General features: G+C 40.6%; 1 protein-coding gene across 1 annotated transcript; it reads right to left on the bottom strand.

The window, feature by feature from the left end:
• Window positions 1-1,126: 1,126 nt before the first annotated feature.
• Window positions 1,127-23,860, bottom strand: LOC147132941 (uncharacterized). Its single transcript, XM_086057361.1, has 11 exons — window positions 23,454-23,860; window positions 20,461-20,581; window positions 19,520-19,615; window positions 19,400-19,433; window positions 17,001-18,799; window positions 16,868-16,898; window positions 9,718-11,486; window positions 9,087-9,132; window positions 7,135-8,939; window positions 5,747-5,783; window positions 1,127-3,306 (listed from the first exon to the last, which is right to left on the bottom strand). The coding sequence occupies exons 1-11, from the start codon at window positions 23,546-23,548 to the stop codon at window positions 1,760-1,762; spliced, it is 7,380 nt and encodes a 2,459-aa protein (XP_085913487.1). The 5' UTR covers window positions 23,549-23,860; the 3' UTR covers window positions 1,127-1,759.
• Window positions 23,861-25,274: the final 1,414 nt, after the last annotated feature.

Here is a 25,274-nt window from a genome sequence, read left to right as displayed (position 1 = left end):
GTCAGCACGATAGGCGCAAATTGCATTTCATTATTGTGCAAGGCAGTTGTACACAACTGCATATAACCACATCAGAACATGTTATACACAATTCAGTGCAAGGAACTGCCTTCCGAATGTCACCCACTGAAGATTCCACCTGTATGTAATTTAGTCTCGGCATGAATCCACCTGTTCTGTGAAGGCCTTTTTTGACTGGCCCGGTCAAAATCCGAACCTCAATCCTCTGAGCATCCTGTGGCAAGATTTGAAAATTGACAGGCGCTCTCCATCCCATTTGCCTGAACTTGAGCTATCTTGCAGAGAAGAATGGGCAAAAATGCCAGTGACTAGATGCGTAAAACTGATCGGCAGACCACAAAAGACGTGGCTGTAATTGCAACGAAAGTTTTGACACAGGAGATCTGAATCCAACAGATTTGTATTTGCTTAAATTTTTTAAATCATTGTGTATCATTTGCATCCCACTTTACAATGATGTGCTACTTTGTGTTGGTGAAGCACATGGAATCTCAACTAACATTTAAGCTTGTGGTTGTAAGGAGGCAAAATGGGAAAAAGTAAATGGGGTATAAATAATTATTCAAGACACTGCATAAAAATAGCCTGTCATCCGAACTAATCAGTACTCTATTATCTTTGATATAGCTGTGGCGTTGGACATTACATTGTGACTGTGTACATGAAGTATCTCTCCAGTGAGGGAGGGTCACTCGATTTCAATTTAGTTAAAATTCTGCCAGGGCTTGGACCACATTGGAATCCTGAGCAAATAATTGACCTGCTCCAACAGAAAAACTTTGGAAAACACTTGCGCTGAGAAATCACATATTAACTAAACCACAATGGTAACACTGAAGCCAAAGAGCATGATTTGCATAACTGGTATGAGCTGATCAACTTAACATTCCAACACTGCAGGGGCCACGAAGACAAGAAGCGAAAACAAATTTGGGTGTGTTTGATTAAGTCAAACTAAGACATGAATATCTTTCAACTTCGGAAAGCAACTGACATGTTTTATGAACTTGCTTTGACCTTTCCTGAAGGGTGAAATAATGCAACTAGTCTTACAGTGCCACCTTGTGTCTCAAGCACGATATGGTCTTCAAGACAAACAACAAAATTGATCTTTTTGGACACTTTTATTACTTTTTTGACAAATATATATGCTTTTCCTATCAAGGAGACATTCTTTAAAAGCTAGGTTTACAGCAAATACAGTTTTGCAATGTGACATAAAACATGGGAAATCAACTAAACATGATGTAACCATTTCAATGCGTGCATAAGTAAAGGAAAAGTGTGACAATTAATTATAAAATAACTCGTAAAAAGTGATACTGTTGACCGTCTGGTAATTTCTGGTAATGAGAAAACTACTGTAGTTGTTTCAAATGCCAATGGGACAATTTACATAATAGGAAATATTTGTTTTGCATCAAGGCACACAAGCATTGATAATTGTCAATGGATCATTGCTTTTTTTAAACCTCCCCCCACACGCGCGCGCGCGCACGCACGCACGCACAGACACACACGCACACACACCTTATGTTGGTCCCATTGGACAGTACAACTGTACAAACTAGAGGAAAAATCAAATATATCAAAACAATTGGTTAACAGACTATCAACAAAAGGAGAATCCATGAAATCAAGAATATACACAGAAATGTTGATTTCAGAACTCAAGAGTTCAATTGTTCTTGAGTATGGTGGCAGCACCACCGATCAATGACGGGAAGACCTGCAGCTATCACAGAGGATGTAGCTCAGCGAGCGAGCGGTTTTCCTGCTGTATAAACTCTTGTAAGCTTCTCTTTCCCTGCTTGAAGTTACTCTCCCTTCTTGAAAATGGCAAAATCACCTGGAGTCGCAGAAGAGTCTCAATATTAGTAAAACTTCGTATCTGTGACGTCTTTAGTGTGTCAAGTACAGTGGTCGGAAGATAGCCCGCCAGGGGGTCCAACCACTTCTCCTTCCATGACTTCATCTCGTCTTGAAGCGAGGCCTCATCTGGCAAGTCTTCCTTGTACTGGCGCAGCACAAGAGCGCTGAGTGTGCTGGTTTCAACTTTGGACATTGCGTAAGGCACAATCTCCAGGCACCGAAAGGTATCCATCACCTTTTCAGTGAAGAGGTTGTCAATTTCTGATATCAAGTGCTGGACAAATGTCATACTTAGTGCATTTTTGTAAAACTCGCTCAGAGGTTCAAGGAGAACTGAATGCAACAATGGGATGTGGAGTTGAGATGCAAGCGTGACAGCTTCCTCAAACCATGCCTTGTGATGAGTGTCAATATCGCTCATCAAATTCCTGAGAGAAGCATTGAGATCTGGCAAACTATTGACGGCTAGTAACATGTCTAAGGGCTTGCCCTGAAGAGACTGGCTTAGCTTTTTACTTTGGCGCAAGACATGTCTCAGCACCACCAGTGAAAGAATGAACTCAAAGTTTCTGATGGAATCAAAGAACTGCGCTGCTTGCTGCTGGTCTGATACACTTCCCTGATGTTTGAGCTCACTTAGGCAAAGCAAGACAGCTTCGATAATCTCTACCATCACCTCGTGCATGTCGTGACTCTTCTCCCAAGTCTTCATCAGCATGTCCCTCAGCTCATTCCCCTTTCCTTCGTTGTTCTGAAATACGTGGAGGATCATTTCCTCCAGTTTGTTCTGCCGTTCCGCATCCTGTGTAAGCCAATGTAATATTTGATCAATCTGTACCGTTCTATCCGCTGCTTCTTCAGATGGAGAGGACTTTGCCAGCCACATGTTGAGGGACAAACCATAGCTGACTGTTCTTACTGCCTGAGGGTATTTGTTGGCCATTGCTGAGCTCACGGCTCTCATCTGAGTTCCAACCTTACCGACACTCAGCAAGGCCTGCCCTCTACAATATGCCATGTTCAACCCCCATTTTTCAGAGAGTGTGGTCTCAATCGCCTCTAAGAGGACAGCAGAGTCTTCAATGAATGGGATGAAAGCCAGCGTTTCTTCACACTGGATATCCTCTTTGTTTAAGTACCTGATGCACAGTGGGACATAAACCTCACCATCAATATCAACAGTCTGTTCGGTGATAATTGTGAAGAACTGAGAATCCCAGAGTTCTTTGATAATTTCTTCACGCAACAGTGGCTCATAGAAAGATACTGGCTGTCTTGGTCCTTGAATTGTTTTCACGACCACTTCAGTTTCAGTAGATGTCTCCTCTCCACCTGCAAGCTTCTCAGATGCCTCGCTGGTAGCATTGGGTACTGTTGGTGACTCCTGGTTTGACAACTCTTCTGTGTCACCTCCTGTTGAAAAATGCAAAAATATTTAGTGATATAATACACAGAACACCAACACTCACAAAAAGCATTTACTTTTATTAGACAAGGCAAGTTTATTTGTATAGCACATTTCATCAGAGTGAAAAAAACGGGTGGATTTCTCATATTCCACAAACGCAATATTAATTAGAATGCCGTGTTTGGACTAGTGGGCCTGCATAGAACATATTCTGGGGAAAAAATGTTTGGGTTAACTTCCCCTTTAAGCAGTAAAATCCAGCTATTTTTGTACATCTCAGGGGTCGGCCATTTTGCCACTTGCTGTCGACTGAAAATGACATCACAGTTGCTCAGGGCACAGCTAACGACCAATCATGGCTCAGCTTCAGAAAACAAGTGAGCTGTGATTGGTCATTACCTGAGCAACTGTGACGTCATTTTCAGTCGAAAGAAGTGACAAAATGGCCGCGCCCCGAGATGGCTAAAAACAGGTGGATTTTGCAGCTCAACTCGTATTCCACAAACGCAGTATTAATCAGAATGTCATGTTTAGACTAGTGAAGGCGCATAGAGCATATTGTTGCGAAGAATTTCTTTGGGTAGACTTCCCCTTCAAGGCTTCCTCCATTCTCCTCATGCCATTACCTGTAAATAAGTCTGCCAAAAATCGCATTAAATCACTCCGCCAACACATCTCCAATTGGAGGCGTTTGTCTGAATTCACAGCAAAAACGCTCTTGAATATCTTTTTTTTTTTTTTTAAGTGGTGCCCAACCCTCACCACATATGCAATGAATGAGTTTGCCACTGCTGCGCTGCACTTAGCAGGACAAAAAGGGTGATACTATGGATGTTCCGATCAGGGTTTTATGACACCGATATTGATACCGATCATTGGCCGATACCAATTCTGATCACATGGAATATCTGTATATTTTTCCATTTATTTATGGTGACTGCTATTATGCAATATTATCTGAAAAAAAGCAGCCGTATTATTGCCGTGATTTTGACAAAAATCTATATATATTTTCAAAAGCATGAAAAAATACAAAACCGTTGCTGGCACAATACAACAATTACTCAGTCATAAAGGTAACTGAAAAACTTATATTTGCCAGCTTTTAGTAACACAATTTTTAACAGATCAAAATAATCAGCAGTCTCAACAGACTTTATTATGCAGAAAGTCAAATAAATAACATGCCACCTAAACATTGCATGGTTCAGAATGTAATCAAAGTAGGAAAAATATTCACATAAAATAACAGTTCCTAAATTGAAACGACGCATGAAGGAACTTGGTTTATTGCCTTGCGCATAGACTATCTTGTGCATTTGTCAACGAGAAAAAAGTCACTGTTAATCTTTTCGTGAATTCTAAAATGATATAGTGGGTCTGTTGCCCACAAGTGATCTACTATGCATCTCCCTGTGGCAATAATGCCACTTATACTGCACTGTGACAGTAACGCATCATGCATAACAAGCTGCAGCGTGCGTGCCATACACCCCAAACTCGGTAGCCCAATTATTACTGGTCATAGATTTCACCATGTTCCGCGCATACTCCCAATACCACGTGTATTTGGTCTTTTGGAATATGCCTCATTTCGAACACTGTCATTAAAGCAGTACGCGAGCGAAAAAGTCCATTGACACAGGACTGACATCCAATCTCCATTTAATACTTGTAAAACTTAAACAGGATAACACGCATTCTTTTTGGAGACTTTCGATGCAACAATACACTCTCTGGTGGAGCTCAGGCAGGCTACGTCTGAAGTATTTGCGAGGCTCGAAGTGGGCAAGCAGACGGCGGAATCCGGTGTCTTCCACCACCGAGAATGGTTGGTCATCAAGTCCGATCAATTTAATTATTTTCCTGGTTATTTGCGTTGCCTTTTGCGGTGATACGGATTTGAGTTGGTCAGCATGGGCTGCGTTAGCTGCCGTTTCATTGTTGCTGCTGTGTCCACCTATACTTTATTCAATGCAGTGAGCCTCGTAAACTCACCATAGTCTTCCAATTGCTTGTTCTTCAAATGTCGGATTAAGTTGGTTGCGTTGAAACTTTTGGCCATGCTCCCCCCGCAAGGTACCTTTTCATGGCATATATTACAAGACACCGACGCAACACTGCACACAGGCTGGTCTCTCATGGCTGCGGATGATCGGATTTTTTGATAGATAATAAAAGGCTTTGATCGAATATTCCGATCACGTAATTTTTCACGAAAATCGGCCGATCATCATCGGTGCCCGATCGATCGGAGCATCCCCGATACTCAGTGAAGTGTGTCATTCTCGAAGTGTTGAATATGTAAAGGAACTTGAGATAACCTCTGTTGCGAATTGGCACAAAATAATTAGCATTGAATTAAATAGTATATATATGTTACTAGACACAAAATTGGATGCACAGAAATAATTCAGATTCACAAGATCAGATAAATGTACTTACCCCTGTAAAGGTTTAGGCCTCGTAAAGTTTCCATCACCTATAAAAAGTAGAATATTTGTCATGTAATACTGATGGTGCTTTGACTTTGAAAGTGCTTTGACTATTCTAAAACATGAAATTTCCGTGCTGAGCAAATGTATTTGACCACCACCTAATGTAGGTTTATGACACAGTTGCCCTAAATCAGGTATCAGTCAACTTATGTGGGGGCCACTGGAGATAGTCTGTGTGTGCCTGGGCTGCATCAAGTATTCTACAACGAAGGGATTCAAGTATTAAAAAAAAAAAAGTGTGACTAATCCACTCTTCGCCATCTTTATTAATAACGCGAACAAGATGGGTGACTCGATCATCTTTCTCAACGTTTTCTGTGCATTTAAGACTTATCGGATGCCGCTGTGCTCAACAAGAAAAAAAAAAAACATCATCTCCTGTTTTTCTAATTGGCTTTTCTCATCACCAACCTCTCTTCACGGCAGCTTTTTAAAAAGAGATGACTGGGAGATAAGATATGTTTTCCGTCTACTTGGTGTCTCTAATTATGTTTCGCTGAAAGCTGTTACGAGCCTGAGCTATGGTAACCAATTAAGTGATTTAAAAAAAAAAACATCGAGGGCAATGACGACACGGCAAAAACGGTGGGAGCCACACTACCATTAAACTGATCTGTCGAGTATGAATCCGCAAAAAAAAAAAAAAAAAAAAAAAAAAGGGAGTTTGAGACTCCATAAATTAACAACAGTGGTAAAAGATTTTTATAAATATGCACTTGTACTAGGCATGGGCTGATTACCAGTTTGACATCTAGCCATTGCTTCAAAAAGTCAAGATTTCAATATCCGCTAAAGCTTGGTTCTTGCTAGATGCGTCCGCGAGGTGCACACGGGGGTGGATGCTGTTTTCATGTACCCAAGGATTTTGGAAAAAAATAAATAAATACATTTTTCAGCTATAATTTTAAAACGCCGATACCGTGATGTTTTTGCTCTTGGTTAGTGTCAGAATCTATCCTATCAGCCTCTTCCTAACTATTATATTTAAACACTTTAATTGTATTTAAAAATATATGAACAATCCATACATTTTCAAATGTACTGCTTTACAGAAAAACTGATCCCCACCCTTCCCCAGTAAAAAACATTTTAATCAGATGTTGAATTTATGATTCATTAATTTCTGACTTCTCAGAGTAGGTCAGTGACCCATCTTAAAATTTGGCAAATTTGAAATTAATCATTCCTGTTCAAAATGGGAAAATGATGAGGCTGCACTGTAAAAGAAATAATCTGTAATCAAGCAATTTATGATGCTGGTTGGTCTGTGAGACAAAAAGGAAAAGGTGGCATGACAGATTTGTTCAGCAGTGTGCGTGGAGTAACTTCACTTACCTGTGAAAGACATGGACTGCTCTCTGGATCAACCTCAATACACTTGGCAATAACTTCGGGCAGCCTCTGCAGTGTTGTGTTGTGTGAGAGGAGCATCACACGAGCTGTCCTGTTACCTTTGCATACAGTGTTCCTTAAAATATCCCTCATTGAATTCAAAGTGGACTTCATTAGGTCACATTCAATGCTGACACTGGGCAGCACCGCTACTAGCCGAAGCAGTAAAATAATCGTTGGGTGGTTCTTACACTCAGGATGAACTAATGTTTCAGCAATGGATGTTGGAGGAGAAACATCCTGGTCTTTGTCTCTCCAGACTGCAGCCCACGCACTGATGTCTTGGTCAAGTGTTTCCGGTTCTGGAAGATCTGACAGGTAGAAGTTAAAAGGTTTGTCTGTGGATTCTGGAAGAATGGGCTGCGGATTGCAGGATGGCAGTAGAGACAAGATGGATAGAGCCTTCAAGTGGCTGTCTGAAAAGCTGTACTTCATTTCATCAATGAGACTTTTGAGGAGGGGGATACTCAGAGTTTCCCGGTAGTATATCTCTGGAGAATCGTAGCTGCTGGCCTCCTCAGAGAAACAGATTTGATGAGGGGCTACCTTGGTAGCTAACCGGTATGCCTGTTCAAACCATGTGGAGTGTACCGTGTTGACATTTTCCAACATTTTGTTGAGAGTCTCTATGATTGCAGGGATCTTTTCCAATTCACAAAGAATATCAGCAGGGTTTCCGCAGCGGAAGACAGTGCTACAGTTACGGATAGGAGCACAAGCATTCTTCAGGATCACAAGGGTGACAATGAAATCCACATTCTTCAGAGCAGCGGAGAGAACTTGAGCATGCATTGACGTGGCACCTCTGGCATTTGAACAGACGGCATCGAGGCAACTGAGAATGCCCTCCAATGTGTCTGCCAGTATGTCAAAGAAGTCTTCTCTCTTCTTCCATCTTGAACAGCATGTCTCTGGAATTTCCTCCAAGGCCTCCCTTGGCATGTTCAACAATCCATCGACAGCTTGTGCCAACTCTTCTTCGAGACAAGGAGATTCAGCAAAGAATAGTAGCAAATCTTCCGTGATATCCAGCATTTTTGCCACAGAAGGGCAAGGCACGCTGCCTACCAGCCAATGGGCCAAGCCACAGGACTCACTTGGTGTTACAACACACATTGGATAGCTCTGGAGGATGTCCAAAGACATTTTCTTCAGGCTTTGGTAACCCGAGCCCAGGTGCATGAATGCTTGTCCTCGACAGTGTGCCATCGGTAAGCCCCAGGATTCTGTGAGAATGTTTGCAAGCTTACTTGCTTGCGTATCAACGTCACAGTTTGTGTCGAATGGCAAGTAACCCATCAGCTCTACTTTTGGAGCAGATTCTCGGACATACCTGACAAAAACAGGTAGGTGAGTCTCATCAGCGATCTTTACAGGTTTGTCTGTGATAAGTGAGAAGAATGGAGATTCCTGTATCTCATTCAGTATCACATCTCTGATTCCCTCTATGAGTAATGTGACAATTTCAGCTTCACTCATGGACAGAGCACATTTGTTCTCCTTCCTGAACCAGTGGCACATGTTGAGCTCCTGGATGAAATTCTCCTTTTCCTCTTCAGAGAGGTCAGTGATACTGCTATTTTTTTTCCCAAGGATTGCAGCCAGTCTGAATATTGTCACCAGACTTTGACGGTTGTCTCCAATTTGTCCATTTTCATCAACTGGCTTCATGAGTTGGGGTTCCTCCTTCAAGTCAGGACACTGCAGAATTTCAAGCGCATCACCTTCCACCTTGATAGATGTGGCCACTACATGTCAAACAAAAACAGTAAAAAAACAACAACAAAAAAACAAACAAAAAAAAAACACATTTTAAAAAAAGTACATATAGGATGACGGGCCTATCAATTTCATTGCAAATTCCTATCAGTTGATAAAAAAAAAAAATGCCATACCTTCCATATTGTCAGCGTTTCTGATTAAACTTTTGGCTTCTTTATCCTGTGGAAACACAAGTATTCATCACACGTATTTAGAAGTCATCTATTCAAATGTCAAAGCATGCGTCAATGCTTGAACCTCAGTTTTCATTTGAAAAAATGTATTTATTTTTATCCAGAGGGCAGGAATGCTTCTTTGTGTGACATCACATGCTGTAAATGAACCGATAAGGGTCTTCAATTGAGTTATAGTGAATCTTTATGATTTCAGTTACATGAATTACAATTTCAAGTTTGCTATTCATTTTCAAGTAAGGTAAAAGAGTTAATCTTATATAAGGGTACTATAGAGAATGTGGATGAACCAGTTTACAGTTTATAATGTTGAAAATATTTTAAAATGTTGCAATGTTTTCAGGGCAGATCTGTAATTTACATTTACTTTAGTGGTAATGATCAGAGGTGTGTGTGTGTGTGTTTGGGGGGGGGGTCCAGTTATGTCATTGCTATGGAACAATAAATGTTCTACTATTGGTCTAAAATAATTGTGAAATAAAACATTCATACCATTTTGTCATTACTGGAGTACCTGCTTGAGGAATAAACTGCATCACAATGTAAAAGTCAATTTAACAAAAGCACTCACCAAACAGATACCCTCCAGGGCTTGTGGGGTAACCTTCAAACACTGGCTCACCATGCGGTCAAGGTCTCTGCTGAAATCTGTGCCGACCTGTAGCACAGCCAAGCACAGGGAGCGGTCTTTGGGATTTGTATTCCTCAGGTAGTCTTGGAACTTCTTGTGGCGCATTACAACTCCACAGTCCTCAAGGGCTGTGCTGGGGAGCACAGACATAATCCGAAGGAGTGCATTGATGTTGCCAAAGTACTGCATGAGTGGCAGACGCAGTGTTTGAAATATTGAATTTGGGATGGTCACTGAGGCAACTTTAGTCTTCCATGTTACTCTCCAACAGCAGAGTTCAGTGAAGAAGTTGTCAGCATCAGGAAGATCACTGCTGTAGAGAGGCGGCTTGGATTTTAAGCTCTCAAACATGTAACTCACTGTAACCAATCCTGGAACCAGGGAGAGGAAATTAAGAGCTTCTTTGTGATCCTCTGAAAAATGATCCTTGACGGCATTGATGAGGTTATCTACTAGGGGCACACTTAAGCTGTCTTTATAAAAACCTACTGGCTTTATTAGGCTGTCCCTTGGCAAAGAGTTCTCAGGCATTTCTATCGGCACTTTTAGACTTTGCGCAATTGCACTGGCTTCATCAAACCAATTCTGGTGGAATACTTTCAAATTTGTTTTTATTCTGGTCAAAGTAGCCACAATGCCAGTGATTTGACATAGCTGGAATGCTGCATTGAAATGATCTCTCTGAAGACCCGCACTCAGCTCTCTGGTAAAAGAAGAGGTATTCTTTAAGATAACCATAGCAATAATGAAATCAAATTGCATTAGTTTGTTTAAGAGTACCCCAGCTTGTTCAGATACATAATTTTTCCACCTCTGTGGGTTGCTTTTAACTTTTTCCAGACACTCAACAAGGGGCTCCAGCATCTGCACAAACACCTCATAGGAATCGTGCATTTCTTGCCAAAGGGAACAGTACGTCCCCTGCAATTCCTGGACCTTTTCGTAGCTCTCCCGAAGACCATAGGCAATTACATGGTCAAGCTGTTTTTCGAGAGCAGTTCTGCTGCCAAAAAACATGACCACCTCTTCAAATGTATCCAGGGCTCTTTTAACGACAGGTACTGGGATAGATTTTGACCACCATGTGTTGAATGAGTAGCAAGAGCAATGTGTGCTGATGGCAAGGGGATACTTCTCCTGGACTTTGCAAGCAAAAGCTTTTAGTTTGTAAGAAACATCACCAGAACCAAGGTATGCCTGACCTCTGCAGTTATTCAAATCAAGACGCCACTCTTCTGTTACAATTTCTAAGAGGCGACGCACCATAGCGTCACAATCCAGATCTGCTTCTAGGAATCCCATCAACTCCAGTCGCATAACATCGAAACTGTCCACAAACCTCAGAAAGAGTGGAAGATAGTCCTTTGCCCCGATCTTTACGACCCGATCGATGAACAATGAAAAGAACGAACTCCCGGCTTCCGTGAGAATACCTTCTCTGACTGCATCTTCACACACAGTGAGTACTTCTTTCATTTCAGACTTTGTGACATAGTCAACTTCTCCATCCTGAGCAGGAGAAAACTCGCTTTGTTGCCAGCTTTGGCTGTTGTACGCGGCAGTCACTGTGGCTTGTAGAGCCGACTTCAAAGCTTCTCTGTCCGTCTCAGCACACTTCATCTCTACAAGACTCTCTGCATCCATCTCCATGTTTATTAGCTGTAATTCATCTTCAGTGTCTTTTTCAGCATGATTTCCTTGGCCTGCCACTATAAGAAGAGATAATTCATGATTAAACATGTTAAACATGAACACATTGGGACAAATATAAATGATGCCGATACTGTACGACTATATTCGTACAAGGAGCGAGGGAATGCTCCAATACAAACGCCGCCACAGCAACTTCATTTAGATATACTTTAAAGTAAAAACTGTTAACCGACTGCAAATTATGCTCTGCAAAATGGATAATGAATCAGCTTTCCAGAGCACCGTGGCCGCCTCTCCTCCAGCTTATTCAGCCATGCTCCCGTCATGAAGCCACTATAGCAGTGTCGGCGTCATAGAGAGGCTGAGGCAACCCTAATGAGTTACTGTGCTTGTCCCACCTGGTACTGGCCCTGGCAGTGGACTGTTGTTGTGCCAAACCTTATATCATTTAATATAGAGTGTAAATCAACTTATTTCAGCCACCAACACCAATATAACAATAAAAGAGCATAGGGCAGGGCGACATGACTGAAAAGTCTATCAAGTGTTTCATATTGGTCGATATCGATATTGATTTTTTGACCCAAAGAAAAATGAATTAGCTGCTTCTTCTTCATTGGCTTAAATGATTTTTTGTTGGTTTAGCGGCTTCTCTTAGTTGGTTTAACTGCTTCTTCTTCGTGGTTGGAGGCAGCTGCGGGCTACAGACAGCACACACAATGCTGCGATCGAGTTTTTTTTTTTTTTCTTCCTATCAAACGTTTTATCGAAAGGATTTTCTATTGATATCGATCAAATGTAAATCGCGATACATATTGACATTGAATTATCGCCCAGCCCTAAAAGACAATTTTAAAAAAATTACATTAAAAACAACTGTGTTGATCATATGCAGATAGTCACATCACGTCCTGTCAAAGTAACATACAAGCGTCTGATGTTCATGCCAAGTGTTATGCTGCGATCAGACCAAATGCAAACTGGGCATTTCTGGCGGTGCGTTTGCATTATGTAGTCATTGGACTTTGCGTGGTCAGGTGCGGTTGCGTTCTGGGCGATGCGGATGAAGCGAAAATTTAGCTTCTTTGCCCATTTCGCCAGGGTTTGCAAATGTGGACTTTCTGTGGCGTCGCCGACAGCCAATGGGTGTCGAGCATGTACTTACTATACATCACAGGCAGCTTCAAATACCGTCTGTGTGATTGTGTCACATCACGGACGCGTTCTGTTGACATTAGAAGTCATATTTGTTTTTGTATGAGTACATAAAAAGATCGGATTGAACAAAAAATATGAATTGCGCATCACGCCCTGCAGTGCGGACGTAGCCTTAGATCCGTATATCTGACCGCGAGAAATTGCTGCCGGGATTAAAACTACATGTACATGTAGATCATTCTGCATCTCGCCCTAATTTCCGCGGACTGCTTGGATTTCCGCAGAGGGCTTTGAAATCCGCAGTAAATTCCGCGATCGCGTAATTGAGGATTCCTGGGGGAATAAATAATTTGGGGATGTGAGGGGACATTCCTCCATCTCCTCATTTGATGGAGTCGAGTAGTAAATATGACGTCACGTTATGCCATGTGTAGCAAATTAACTGTCTGCAAGGATGAACTACTAGTCTCACCACAAACGTCCACTTAATGCTTCATGTAAATGCATGCTTGCACGCAGTGCACGTTTGTTTTTTGATGAAGTATAGGTCGGATGCGTCCGGAATGAGCATTAATACTGCAGATGCATCGGTTACATATTCACATATAAAAGAGGACGTCCGCTGATAGTGTAGTAGTGTGTGCGGGCAGCGTGGGATCGATTCCCGCTCAGTGACAGTGTCTATGTGTGCCCTGCGACTGGCTGGCGACCAGTTCGGGGTGTAGTCTGCCTTCGCCCATTGACGGCTGGGATAGGCTCCAGCAACTCCCCGCGACCCTATATTGGATAAGCGGTTTGGAAGATGACATGACATGACATATAAAAGAGGAGCCCCACACATTGCACAAGTGTGCAGTGGAATTCTGCCGCATTACTCGGCAGTTCTAAGACGGTGATTTGCTAGAGCAGTGTTTTGCAAACTTTTTTGAGTCAAGGCACATTTATTTCATTGAAAAAAAATCCCGCGGCACACCACCAGCTAAAATTGTGAAAAACAACAATATAAGTGTTATATTGTTTATATAACATTGAAGGATGACGTTATATTATAACGTCTTGAATAGGAATTAAATAAAGAAAAAAGTATGTGCCCTGCGACTGGCTGGCGACCAGTTCGGGGTGTACTCTGCCTTCGCCCATTGACGGCTGGGATAGGCTCCAGCAACTCCCCGCGACCCTATATAGGATAAGCGGTTTGGAAGATGACATGACATGACAAGAAAAAAGTATTTTATAGTGTTTCATATTGATAGTGTGAAACATGGGCCTGTTTGGATAAACATGCATCACTAATTCGCTTGTCTCTAAACAAAGACAAATTAGCTCGTCCTACTGGTATGGACGAGTACTACAATGTAGTAACTACATGACTACACGCTGCTGGTACAGGTACCCGGTGGTTGGAGACCCCTGGTCCAGGAGGCCGATAACCGATATTTGAAGCCAATATTAATACGCAGGGAAAAAAAAGGAAAAAAATTGACGTCAAATGTTATAATAATAAAAACAGCTTTTGACAGTTTATATGTCTTTAAGCATGTTTATTAAACAGCTTTTGTGATTATCAATATGCTAACATTTTTAGATCTTAGAAAATGGACAACTTAGTTTTAAAATTCTAACAAAAAGTACAGGGAGCTACGAGGCTCGGCAGCATGTCTAATAAAGTTAAATGAAAACATACAATTAAATATCTCCTTTGAGTTTACAACAGTAATAGTTTCCCCCAAATTCAATATACTGTAATACAAATGTTCATCTTTCACGTATCACTTATTATCTTTGTTTTAAAGTTCTAAAACAAAAAAGCGCATCCTCAAATCAGCAACTGGCTAGCGGCGAAATCCCACCAACGCGACTGTCTTCTCTCCCTTTCTTTTGCGTTTTTTTCATTTATTCTTGCGTGTCTCATATACAACTGCGATCTTCGTTATACTGGCTTTCTGTGGCAGAAAGTCGCGGCACAGGCACAGCGATTATTGACTTTCACTTACAGTGCTTTCCTATGAATTTCTGCACCAGCTTTAACCCATTAAGGACTAAAGCGCCTGGCTCAACAGCTCCCCAAAACCTAAGGTCGCCTTTGGAATTACCCTTGAAAACTTGAAGTTCTACCAGAAATTCAACACTTACAAAATGATTAATATCTCAGCCCCTGTAGCAGACAGAAACATAATTCCAAAAGAATTAGACATTTGGCTTTTGCACAGGCAGAATTTATTATTATTTACTGTTTCAATCGAAGATGTAAAAATAACGTGTCAGTGCAAGAGAAAGCACTATTTTAATTTTTTTTTTTTTTAATCCAGTGGTAATTACCATCCTCTAGTCTGTTACAAAGACGTCAATGTCATCATTGTCCAACCATATCACATCACGTTCGACTGGTTCCACTGGTCGTGCGCATCGTCTATATATAGCACTGCCGTTACTTATCAGAGCTCCCGACGATCGACGGCGTCCGCCATTAGCCTGCCTATGGCTCGAAAAAAATTCCACAACATCCTCGCGGTCTCGCGACACCGTCACGTGTATATTCTGATGCATTAAATTGGTTAAGAGATGGAGAATTGGATTAGAAAAAGACACAGACGTATCCGCTCTCTCGGCTTTAAAGGTAGAATGAACAGCGCTCCCGGCTCTAGTGGTAGAAATGTGGTTATGCGCTCCTGTCCTTAATGGGTTAATGTGGCTTACAAACACAGACACATGCACTGACATGCATTCACTCACTTATTATTCCCTATCAATGTTATCAGCAACCTTATTTCAAGTGGTTAAGCCGTTCTCGAGAGTCATGGGGTTGATGCAGCAAATTGGTGGCTAGTTGGGAGTTAGACTGCGAGCTAACTACTAGCGGGGGGGCGCAGCTTTATTTACATAGCACATTTAATACACAAGGTAATTTGATGTGTTTCACACAAAACTAAAATTGCTGTAAATTCAAGTGATTAAAACCACAGGCTTGTATAGAGAGAGTGAGCAGAGCTGTTGTTTCACTTGTGTTTATATAACGCTAACTGGCTTATACTAACGTTACAAGTACAAGTAGTTGTGAGTTGTAGAGGAGATTTATGACAATTTTGCTGAAGTCTGTAGCCTTAGCTTACCTTCGCTCAAAGGACGGTTTGCAATATTTTCTGCTCTCCCGGTGCGCGAGTCTTGAGATGCAATGCTTTGCTCAACTCTTGCTGCAACAATCAGCTCTGCTGATTGGCTGCTACCTACTGCATGAGCACCCAATCAGATGGTGCTGTGGGTGGGTCAATCCCGGAGAGAGTCACAGCCATAGGGGACAGCAGACAGGCGTGCGCTGCCACTATCAGAGCCAAAATAACTCTGTTTTTAATTTATCAAATATCGTCTGTCAAATCAATAAAAATGGCCGATGTCGATAATTGCCAAAATGCTAAATACCGGCCCCGATAATCGATCTATCTCTAGAGAATATCGAACATCCTGTCAAGTTTAATGTGCTCGCATAAAGTAATGTTATGCTGATGGCGTCATTAGTTATGTTTCGCCAACGTTTACGTGCTTTGACAATGGTACAGTGTATTTCTTTGCTCAACTCAGCGAAGGTTTTCTGAGAGTGTATGTTTACTTGGATTTTCTTTAGCGTGGTTGTGGAGTCACAATTTTAATCGAAATCCATACGGTGCGTGGTGGAACAGATTTGTAGGTGAATTGCTCTTCAGGGCGAGCGTTTTGGCACATCTAACAATGTTATTCTGACCTATGCCAGTCTTGTCAACCCGGATCATTTCCAGATTAGAGACGTGGACTTGCTATTAAATTACCGGTATGTTGCTGGGACGGGACACTCCTCCACATTTAAATAATGTGTTGTTTTTCCTCGGCTGCTATCACAGAGTCACGTGACCGAATTCTACACGCTGATTCGCAGAATGTGGATTTCATCACTTTCCCCTTCATTGCAGCCATCAATGGTTTCGTTCGTCTTTACTTTGAGACAATATAAATACTCGATAATGTAAAATTGCACATCGTAAAAGCAACGTTGACGTTATATCGACGATGATATACAATATATCGCCCAACCCTACCGCACACTAATAGAAATAGGGCAAATATAAGTTGATTCTGTGGCTGGAACAAATTGAATGCATTTCCACCTAACAGGTATCATTACCTTGTTTCATTTGGATTGATGGACAGAGTCACGGAAAGTATTGAATTAGTAAATCGAGGTTCCACTGTATAGAGTGCCATTAATACTGAACAGCAACAATGAAAACATCTGCATAAATCATCTCACCTTTAGAAGGCTTATCTTTAATTTCTTCATCCTGTAAAACACGCAAAAATCGTTACAGTTATTAAAAATATTGTGTCATTGGTCACAAGACTACTTAAAAAAAAAAAAAGAAAAGAAAAAAAGATCAACTCACGGTCTGTAACATCTGCAGTATGTCTGGATGCTTCTGGACATATGATTCCACCATTTGCTCAACATTGAAATGTACGTCTTGGTTGACATATACATATGCCGAGCTGCACTGTCTTTGGTCCTCCGGAGTGTCTTTCAGGTAGGCGTAGCATCGTTCCAGTACCATGTGGTATTGCCCATAAACATCTGCCTCTGCATTTACACATGGCACAGTGCCCAACACCCTCAACAAGCTCTGCACATTTGGGTAAAAGCCGATGTCGGGTATTTTTAGTGTGGCAAACACTGTGGTTGGCAGAATCCTGCGCTTGCTTGCATGCCTCCATTTCACTTCCCAACAACCAAGCTCTTCATAGAATGTGTCAGGCCTTGCAAGGTTGTTCAAATTGGCGTCTGCTACTTTGTCACGGCGAATGCTGAAATTGTGGTCAGCCATGTAGGACGGCACTAAAGAGAGCCATCTCAGAATCCTCACCATCTCTGTACTGAAAATTCGCTTGACCTCTGCAACAAGATACTGCAAGATGGGCCGTGCTAAAGTTTCTCTGTAAAAGTCTTCGAGCGGGGTGTCATTTGAATCTCCGTGGTCAGGCTCAGGTTTAATGACTTCAACGCCGAGCTTCTTGGCTCGACTGACTGCATCCGAAAACCATTTTCTGTTGAATATGGCAATGTCCTGTTGGTATTTGTTTACCAGCTTTAAGGCATTTGAAATGGTGTACTGCAACGTACTGCTCATGCTAATGATTCCCCTGAGACTGGAGTTGAGTATGCTCACACAGCAGAGGGTGTTCTTGAGAACAACTAATGTCATGATGAAATTGAAGTTCTTCAGAACTGGCTTGAGTTTGGCCATCTGTTCAGCTGCATCTTCATCCACCTTTGAAATCATTTCATTGATGCAGTTCAGGAAAGGCTCCAAGATATCCAACATGGTTTGGAAGGCATCGGTGCTACACTGCCAATTCACACTGATGACTGCCTTGATTCTATCCACTTCCCCTTTTATGTGGCCATATGTCATCTGAATTTTTCCTTCCAATCTTTTGTATAGCTCAGGTGTGTTCCTGAGTAATGAGGCCACTTCTTCGACAGTGTCTACGATAGTTTGAATTGTTGGCACTGGCATGCAGCGAATAATCCATATGTTAAAAGCATATGGGTCACTTGGTGATAAAACCACTTGCGGGAATTCCAGTAAAATTTTGCACGTGAGGTCTCGCATCGGCTGACACATGCGTCCACTCACTAGATATGAGAGTCCTCTGCAATGCTCCATCCGTAACCCCCACTTATTCCTTAACTCGGATATGAGATGGTTAAAAAGGCTGTCCGCATCCAAATCGCAAGGCAAGAAACCGACAAGGTGTTTTTGTGGGAACCCAGCCTCTGTGACAGATCGAATGAAAATGGGGATCTGCTCCTTTCCCTCAATACTGGTCACATTTTGGAGCAGAATAGAGAAGAATCGGGCATGTCTCAGGGTGTTCTGGATCTCCTCTCGCATTAGGCTCTCGCTAAACTGTAGGATTTCCTTCTTATCAATTTTCTCGACACAGATTTTCTTCAGAGAATGCTGATCCCTTGCTGCACCAGTCGACTCATCTGTGTTGATGTTGCCACCATTGATGCTGAATCCAGTCAGTGCCAGAATTTCCTTGAAATAGGCCTTAAGAGTCTCTTTGGCTTTGAAGCTGCCGGCATTCTCTTGAGCTTGGTTCTCTCCCTGTTCGGGTGTTGCGATGTCATCACCAGAAACCTCTTTTGTCGCCTCAGTCACTTTTGGTGCTGCTATGATTTCTAATGGAAAAGAGCACACCACTGAGTAAAGATGATTCTTTTTAAAATATTGCTGACAAAGGTTAATATATTCTACATAAATCTTGGTTGAAATAACAGTGCTGTTGAAATCTGTTAATAAATCCTTTCTTGATATACACTCTCCTCCTTAAGTATTGGAGGCCAATTCTTTTACTAGCAAATTTGGGTTTGACATCAAACGATGAATGAGATCACAGATCAACAGCTCAACTTGAATTTCCACATAATGTACTTACAATATATCTGATAGATGTAGAGGTTTATGGAACATTATTTGAAACAAAGATACAATGTCAACAACAACAAAAAATAGTTAGGGAAAAATTGATTAGAAATTGGAACTGAAAATATTGATGAACCAAAGATTGGTAATATTAAGTCTGATGCACAAAGTTAATACTCTCCCATCTCCTCACTATGTGTTAAGGCTAATTAACGCTCCACAATACATGCATACAGAATAACATTTTAATCGTCCAATTAGCCGATTGTCAGAATCGATACACACCTAAAAACATCAATATTGGTCGGGTTCTAGTAATGATTTAAATATTTTGTGTTACATGCATTGAATTTTACCTTTTGTCTTCTTCACAGTGGGTTCCTCTTCCACCTACATTAGTAATAATCATTACATTTATTATTCAAACATTTGAGTGAAAATTTGAAGAGACATTTGTCAGATGGTGATACACTTACAGGGTCTCCGGCACGTTTCCTGTTACACGATTCATTATTGGTGGGTACAGCAAAGTCAAATATTGTTGGAAGAGCATCGTCGTTCAAGAGACTTTTCTGGAAATGAAGAAAAACAACTTGGATTTTTGTTTTGACTTTAAAATGGATTCTTTTCTAAAACATGAAACTTTTTATTAATTGAATAAAAACAATTCACATATTTCAGACAAAATATTTTTCATTGGAGCGAAAAAGTGACAATATTTAACACTGATCAGGGGCTTAAGATGGCCAAAAGTTCATTTTGGGATTTGGGCCAAAATTCTTTTGATCAGGATGTTGTGATGACACAGGAAACAAACATGACCAGTGCACGCTTGACTGGATAAAGGGGCATGAATTGGGATTAGCCTCATGTTGCTGACTATAGCGAGTCCAACAGCTGCTCGATAAATAGACTGACTAGGCAAGGAACAAGGACAGCGATACAAAGTGATGCTTCATCGCCATATTATTAAATTAAAAAATACAAAAACTGCAGTTGCACTTGCGTTTATATAGTGACATTTACCATTAGTGTGAAGGGATTCAATTTATACCATGATGTGAATTTTAGGCCATTTACAACACCACTAAGTGGAGCCACTGAACATTTAACAAACGCAAGAGCTTAGTGCTCATTTATTTTAGTTTATAATTTGCAGTAGTTCAAACTGGAGTCAAAAGGAGTCAATTTCTTATGCACCTCCCACAGCCCCCACTCCTGCCCCCAATCATGAAGGGAGGTCAAAATAATACAACACCAACTACAATAGAAATGCCAGTTTGACACATAAAACAACAACATAGGAAATAAACCATTGCTAAACAATTATGAAAATGTGTATTTTAAAAAAAAAAAAAAAGCATAATATGCAAGATGACTGTGTAAAATATAAACAAAAAATGTTAGTTTTATTTACCTGATTAGTTATCAAAGAGGGTTCAAAATGTTTTGCACAAACTTTGTAGAGTTTATGCAGCTCCTCTGGAGGTTGTGATGCCAAATCCTGCCGACAACAGTTCGTCAGCCATTTTTGGCAGCTAAAAATAGAGGGAAAACACAGTCAGAAATCTCTGTCCTTTTTCACTTTGGGTTAGGGTTCATTTTTCCTTTTTTGTAAATGTCAGATTTATTGTTACAAGGCGGACGTGTATTTCATACTTCCAAACTACCGAGTGAACGCAACTCATAAAGTAGTTCCAATTTCCCATCTAAATGGCTACTCATCTGATTGTATTGTAAACTTAATATTTTATTGATCCAAATTTCTGTATTTGTAAATATATGCTCCTTCACTACTTTCACATCAAGTTAGCTCTTTTCTCCAATGACTTTCACCACAATGGCTATTACAATACGTCACTATTCTCTGAAAAACACTTCCTATTTTGTAATTTCTAAAATGAATATATATACATATATATTCATAAATATACAAATATATATATATATTACTCAGTGGTGTGCTCTTTTCCATTAGAAATAAATAAATAAATTATATATATATATATATATATATTGCTTAGATATAGATATTTTGTAGCACTTTTTACAACAATCACTATTTTTTCTTCTCTGTTTAACTTGTTGGGGTGCAACTTTTCAAAAAAATACAAAAAAAAACAAAAAAACAAACAGCATTAAATGCCACAATTTCCGACGAGGGAAAATGAGCCACAAAATCAGTTCAGTATGATTATTACCTCAGCTGCAAAATACCCCCAAAAAGTTGACCTTATTTACAGTCGGTGCATCTTGTGTCACTTTGCAAATATTCTCTTCACTCTCCAGATCGTGCTTGTTGCTTTTCTTGCCATATGTTAGCTGCCGCTGTATATGGTTTTTCCTTCATATCGACTTGTATTAATGTCATTTTTCCTGTCTTGATTGACAATCATTATAATCCTCTCCACAGTTCACACATTTTGTCTTTATATGCACACTGACCATACATTATGCTCACCTCCAGATATCACACACACACACACGTGTCTTTCTTTGCATTAAGCTGCATTTATTGATCCAAAGAGAACTGTTTTATAAAATTCAATTAATATAGAAGTAGTACATTTTTTCCCCACCCAAAGTCCCACATCTTCAATCACCTCAAACTTACAATGCAACCACTGCTTATGTCATCTTAAGGTTTATCCAGTCTCGCATCTAATAGGATTTTACAAATCACTCCTATTACTGCTTAGCTATTCCATTTTTCAAATTCAATTACATGACATTTGCACATTTTCTAAAGTTTCAAAGCTTTGTCACACTGCTCCTCATTCTTACACACGTTGAACAATTTTCCAGCTCTCAGTACTTTGGCTTTCACAATGTCTCCAAGTTTCCCATGTATATATTTTGACATCCCCACCAGAAGTGTATTTTTTATGTTGTCATATTCATTGAACTATATAATCACTTTAATTCCTCCATCGTCCATTATCCTTCACACAAGTCTTTCCAATTCACTTCTTTGTCCTGTATCGCTTTCCATTTCCCTCTACACTTCATCCTAAACTTCCAAATCTTTACCTACCCTTTCATTAAGTTCCTCCTCTTTATACTCAGATACCAAACCCTGCAGTGGTATGCAAACGGGGATGGGCACACCCGCATGCTGCACTTCGGGTGTGGATGGCTTGAGATTGGGTGAGCATGAATTCAAACTTATAGAGAAAATCAACCCAAACATTTTTTTTTTACAAGAACATGTGCTATGCAGGCCCACTCGTTGAAACAATGTAAAATGATTAATATTAATCAGGGGTGTCCAGCTCCGGTCCTAATGGGCCGCTTTCCTGCCTGTTTTCCAGCTCTCCTTGCTGCAACACACCTGATTTAAATGATCAGCTCACCAACAAGCTCTGAAGAAGCTTGATAACGATCATGATCTTTTGAAACAGGCATGTTGCAGCTGGGATAGGCAGGCAGGACATCGGCCCTTGAGGACAGAGTTTGGACACCCCTGATGAAAAATTATGAGTTAAGCATCAAAATCCACCCGTTTTTAGCCATCTGAGGGGGCAGCCATTTTGTCACTTCTGTCAAATGAAAATGACATCACAGACCTTCAGGGCTCAGATAACGACCAATCAAGGCTCACCTGTTTTCTGAAGCTGAGCTATGATTGGTCGTTATCTGAGCCCTGAGGATGTGTGATATCATTTTCAGTCGACAGAAGTGACAAATTGCCCCCAGATGGCTAAAAATGGGTGGATTTTGTTGCCTAACAATATTACTCAGAATGCTGTGTTTCAACGAGTGGGCCTGCATCGAACATATTCTTTAAAAATATGTTTGGGTTGACTTCCGCTTTAAGTTTGATGATGCAACTAAATTAATAGAGAATTTTAGGCTTCAACTCTGTACTAAAAGTTATCTCATTAGATACTCGCTGAGTCATTATGTGATTGCCAAATGAAAAAAAAACAACAGAATTGCGCTGTTCAAAGTAGACTGAAATGCAATACGATTTAATTGTTTATGAAGTCGTGAATGCTTTTCCGACGAAAAAAGGGAAAACTGGGTGGCTTTTTTTGTAATGAGTTCAACTAGTCTCACTACGTTACCGCGCTGAGCCGGTAGGCGTCGTTTACAAATTGGGCTTTGCAATTTGCAGAACAAAAAGTTTTCAACTACGCTCTTTTCATTTTATCAAAACGTCGAACACTTAATAATAACACCACGACCACCGCTGCAGTTAATTTCCCATTCAGAACGAATGCGTTTACTTTATTTTACCGTGACTTCTTTTAGGAGTGTGGTGAGTCTGCGCCATTTTCAACCGAGTTGTGTCACTGTTAGCCAACATGATGTTGAGCGAACGACAATGCTAAAGGCAGATAGCTAACATATTTCAATTGCACGCACGGTGCCTCGCGTACGTCCCACATTACCATGGAAAAGCCTTACCGCTCCGGATCCAAGGGAAAGCTGAAAAGTGGGATGCTGCTATCGGGCCCCTCTTGCTGGTAGTCACAGTTGGCTGCAGCACAGGAGTTTGTCATTTTGGAAAGCAATGTAGCTTGCTAACTAGCCAGTTAGCTAGCTTAGCTGGATAGTCCACTTGGAGCGAAACCAGCACAAGAGTCTACGGACTCATGCCGCAGCAAAACGTCCACCAGCAACAGTATAATTGAACACTATTCTAGTTTAAATTATTTTAACGGACTAAGACTCGACTAGTTCCATTCTTAAAAAGTTGATGCTGCGTGGTGTTCCAAGAGTCGCCGAGAGCGTGATATAAACCAGGAACTCGACACTGCAGTGAAACATGTTGTCCAGCAGAGGGCAGAATAGGCTTCATTGGCTGGATTATCCCGTCTGTGAGATGCAGCGACGCCAAACTGGCTTGTCCCCCATTTTATCAGATTGTCGCGGGCGTCGGGCCCGAATCTCCTGTTTCAATTTGATACATTTTATATTTTTCCCACAAATGTAAACTATTAGTCAATCTACACTTGTGGATGTTTATTTTATTTTATTTTTTTCAAACAAATTACACTTACAGAACAAATTTGTACTTTTTTTTTTTTAATTAGAGAGGCAAGTAAACATTTCTTGATGGTTTTTGTGCTGATTCCAAATCTGCACATCAGGTTATCATATTAATAATACTCTCATAATGATAATATATGTAAAGTAATACATTAATTCATATTTATGAATCGAGTCATCTGTTCAGCAACAGGTGGACTTTAAATAGCTGTAAATTACAAAGCAGCAATAAAATCCATACTGCACAAGCTTGTATAGAACAAACTTTAAAAAAATGAAAATATCTCAAAAACCTGATGTGCTACAAAAAAGGTAAAGGTATATTTGAAGTCAGTGTCAAAAACACCATTTTGGGCAGTCCTTCTCAAATAGTGGGGTGTGGGGGTTGTAACCCCAGGGATCATGTTTGTTTTCAGTTTTTGCCATAAAAGAATAAATTGTAATTGCATATCCACTACAGTAGGTGGCAGTGTTGTTGGCAGAGTGTGCACAGGGAGTTTTAGCTCTGGCATGGGTCACCACTCTGGAGCCCGCAGGTAGCCCTCTAAGACCACGAGTAGCCAGCCTGTTACTCGCCGGTGACTTGACATTATGATTTTATAGGAATTGCATAAAGTTTAGAAATTTGAAAATGTGAACACTAGCAGAGCTTTATATAAAAAATATTGTTGTCTATTAATATGTATCTCTTTCCTAATTATTGTTATAAATCTTTAACATGCTCATTCTCTTCATATAAATTAGTATCATTCATTATTAATAACATTAAAAGTAATCTGAGCAAACCTATTTCAGAGGTGTGTATCAAAGCAGAAGTCAACCCAAACACTTTTTTTTTTCAAGATTATGTTCTATGCAGGCCCACTGGTGGAAAAAATGTATTCTGATTAATATTGCGTTTGTGGAATATGAGTTAAGCAGCAAAATCCACCCATTTTTAGCCATCTCACGGGGCGGCCATTTTGCCACTTGTTGTCAACTGAAAATGACATCATAGTTGCTTGTGGCTCAGATAACGACCAACGATCATGGCTCAGCTTCAGAAAACAGGTGAGCCGTGATTCGTTATTACCTGAGCAGCTGTGATGTCATTTTCAGTTGACAGAAGTTACAAAATAGCCGCCCCCTGAGATGGATAAAAATGGGTGGATTTTGCTGCTTAGTTTGTATTCTACAAACACAATATTAATCAGAATGCCATGTTTAGACTAGTGAAGATGCATAGAACATTCATTC

The sequence above is a fragment of the Filicampus tigris genome, chromosome 17 (genome assembly GCF_054856515.1).
Source record: "Filicampus tigris isolate MCC_2025a chromosome 17, RoL_Ftig_1.0, whole genome shotgun sequence".
Classification (NCBI taxonomy): Eukaryota; Metazoa; Chordata; class Actinopteri; order Syngnathiformes; family Syngnathidae; genus Filicampus; species Filicampus tigris.
This window is presented reverse-complemented; position numbering and strand designations above follow the sequence as displayed.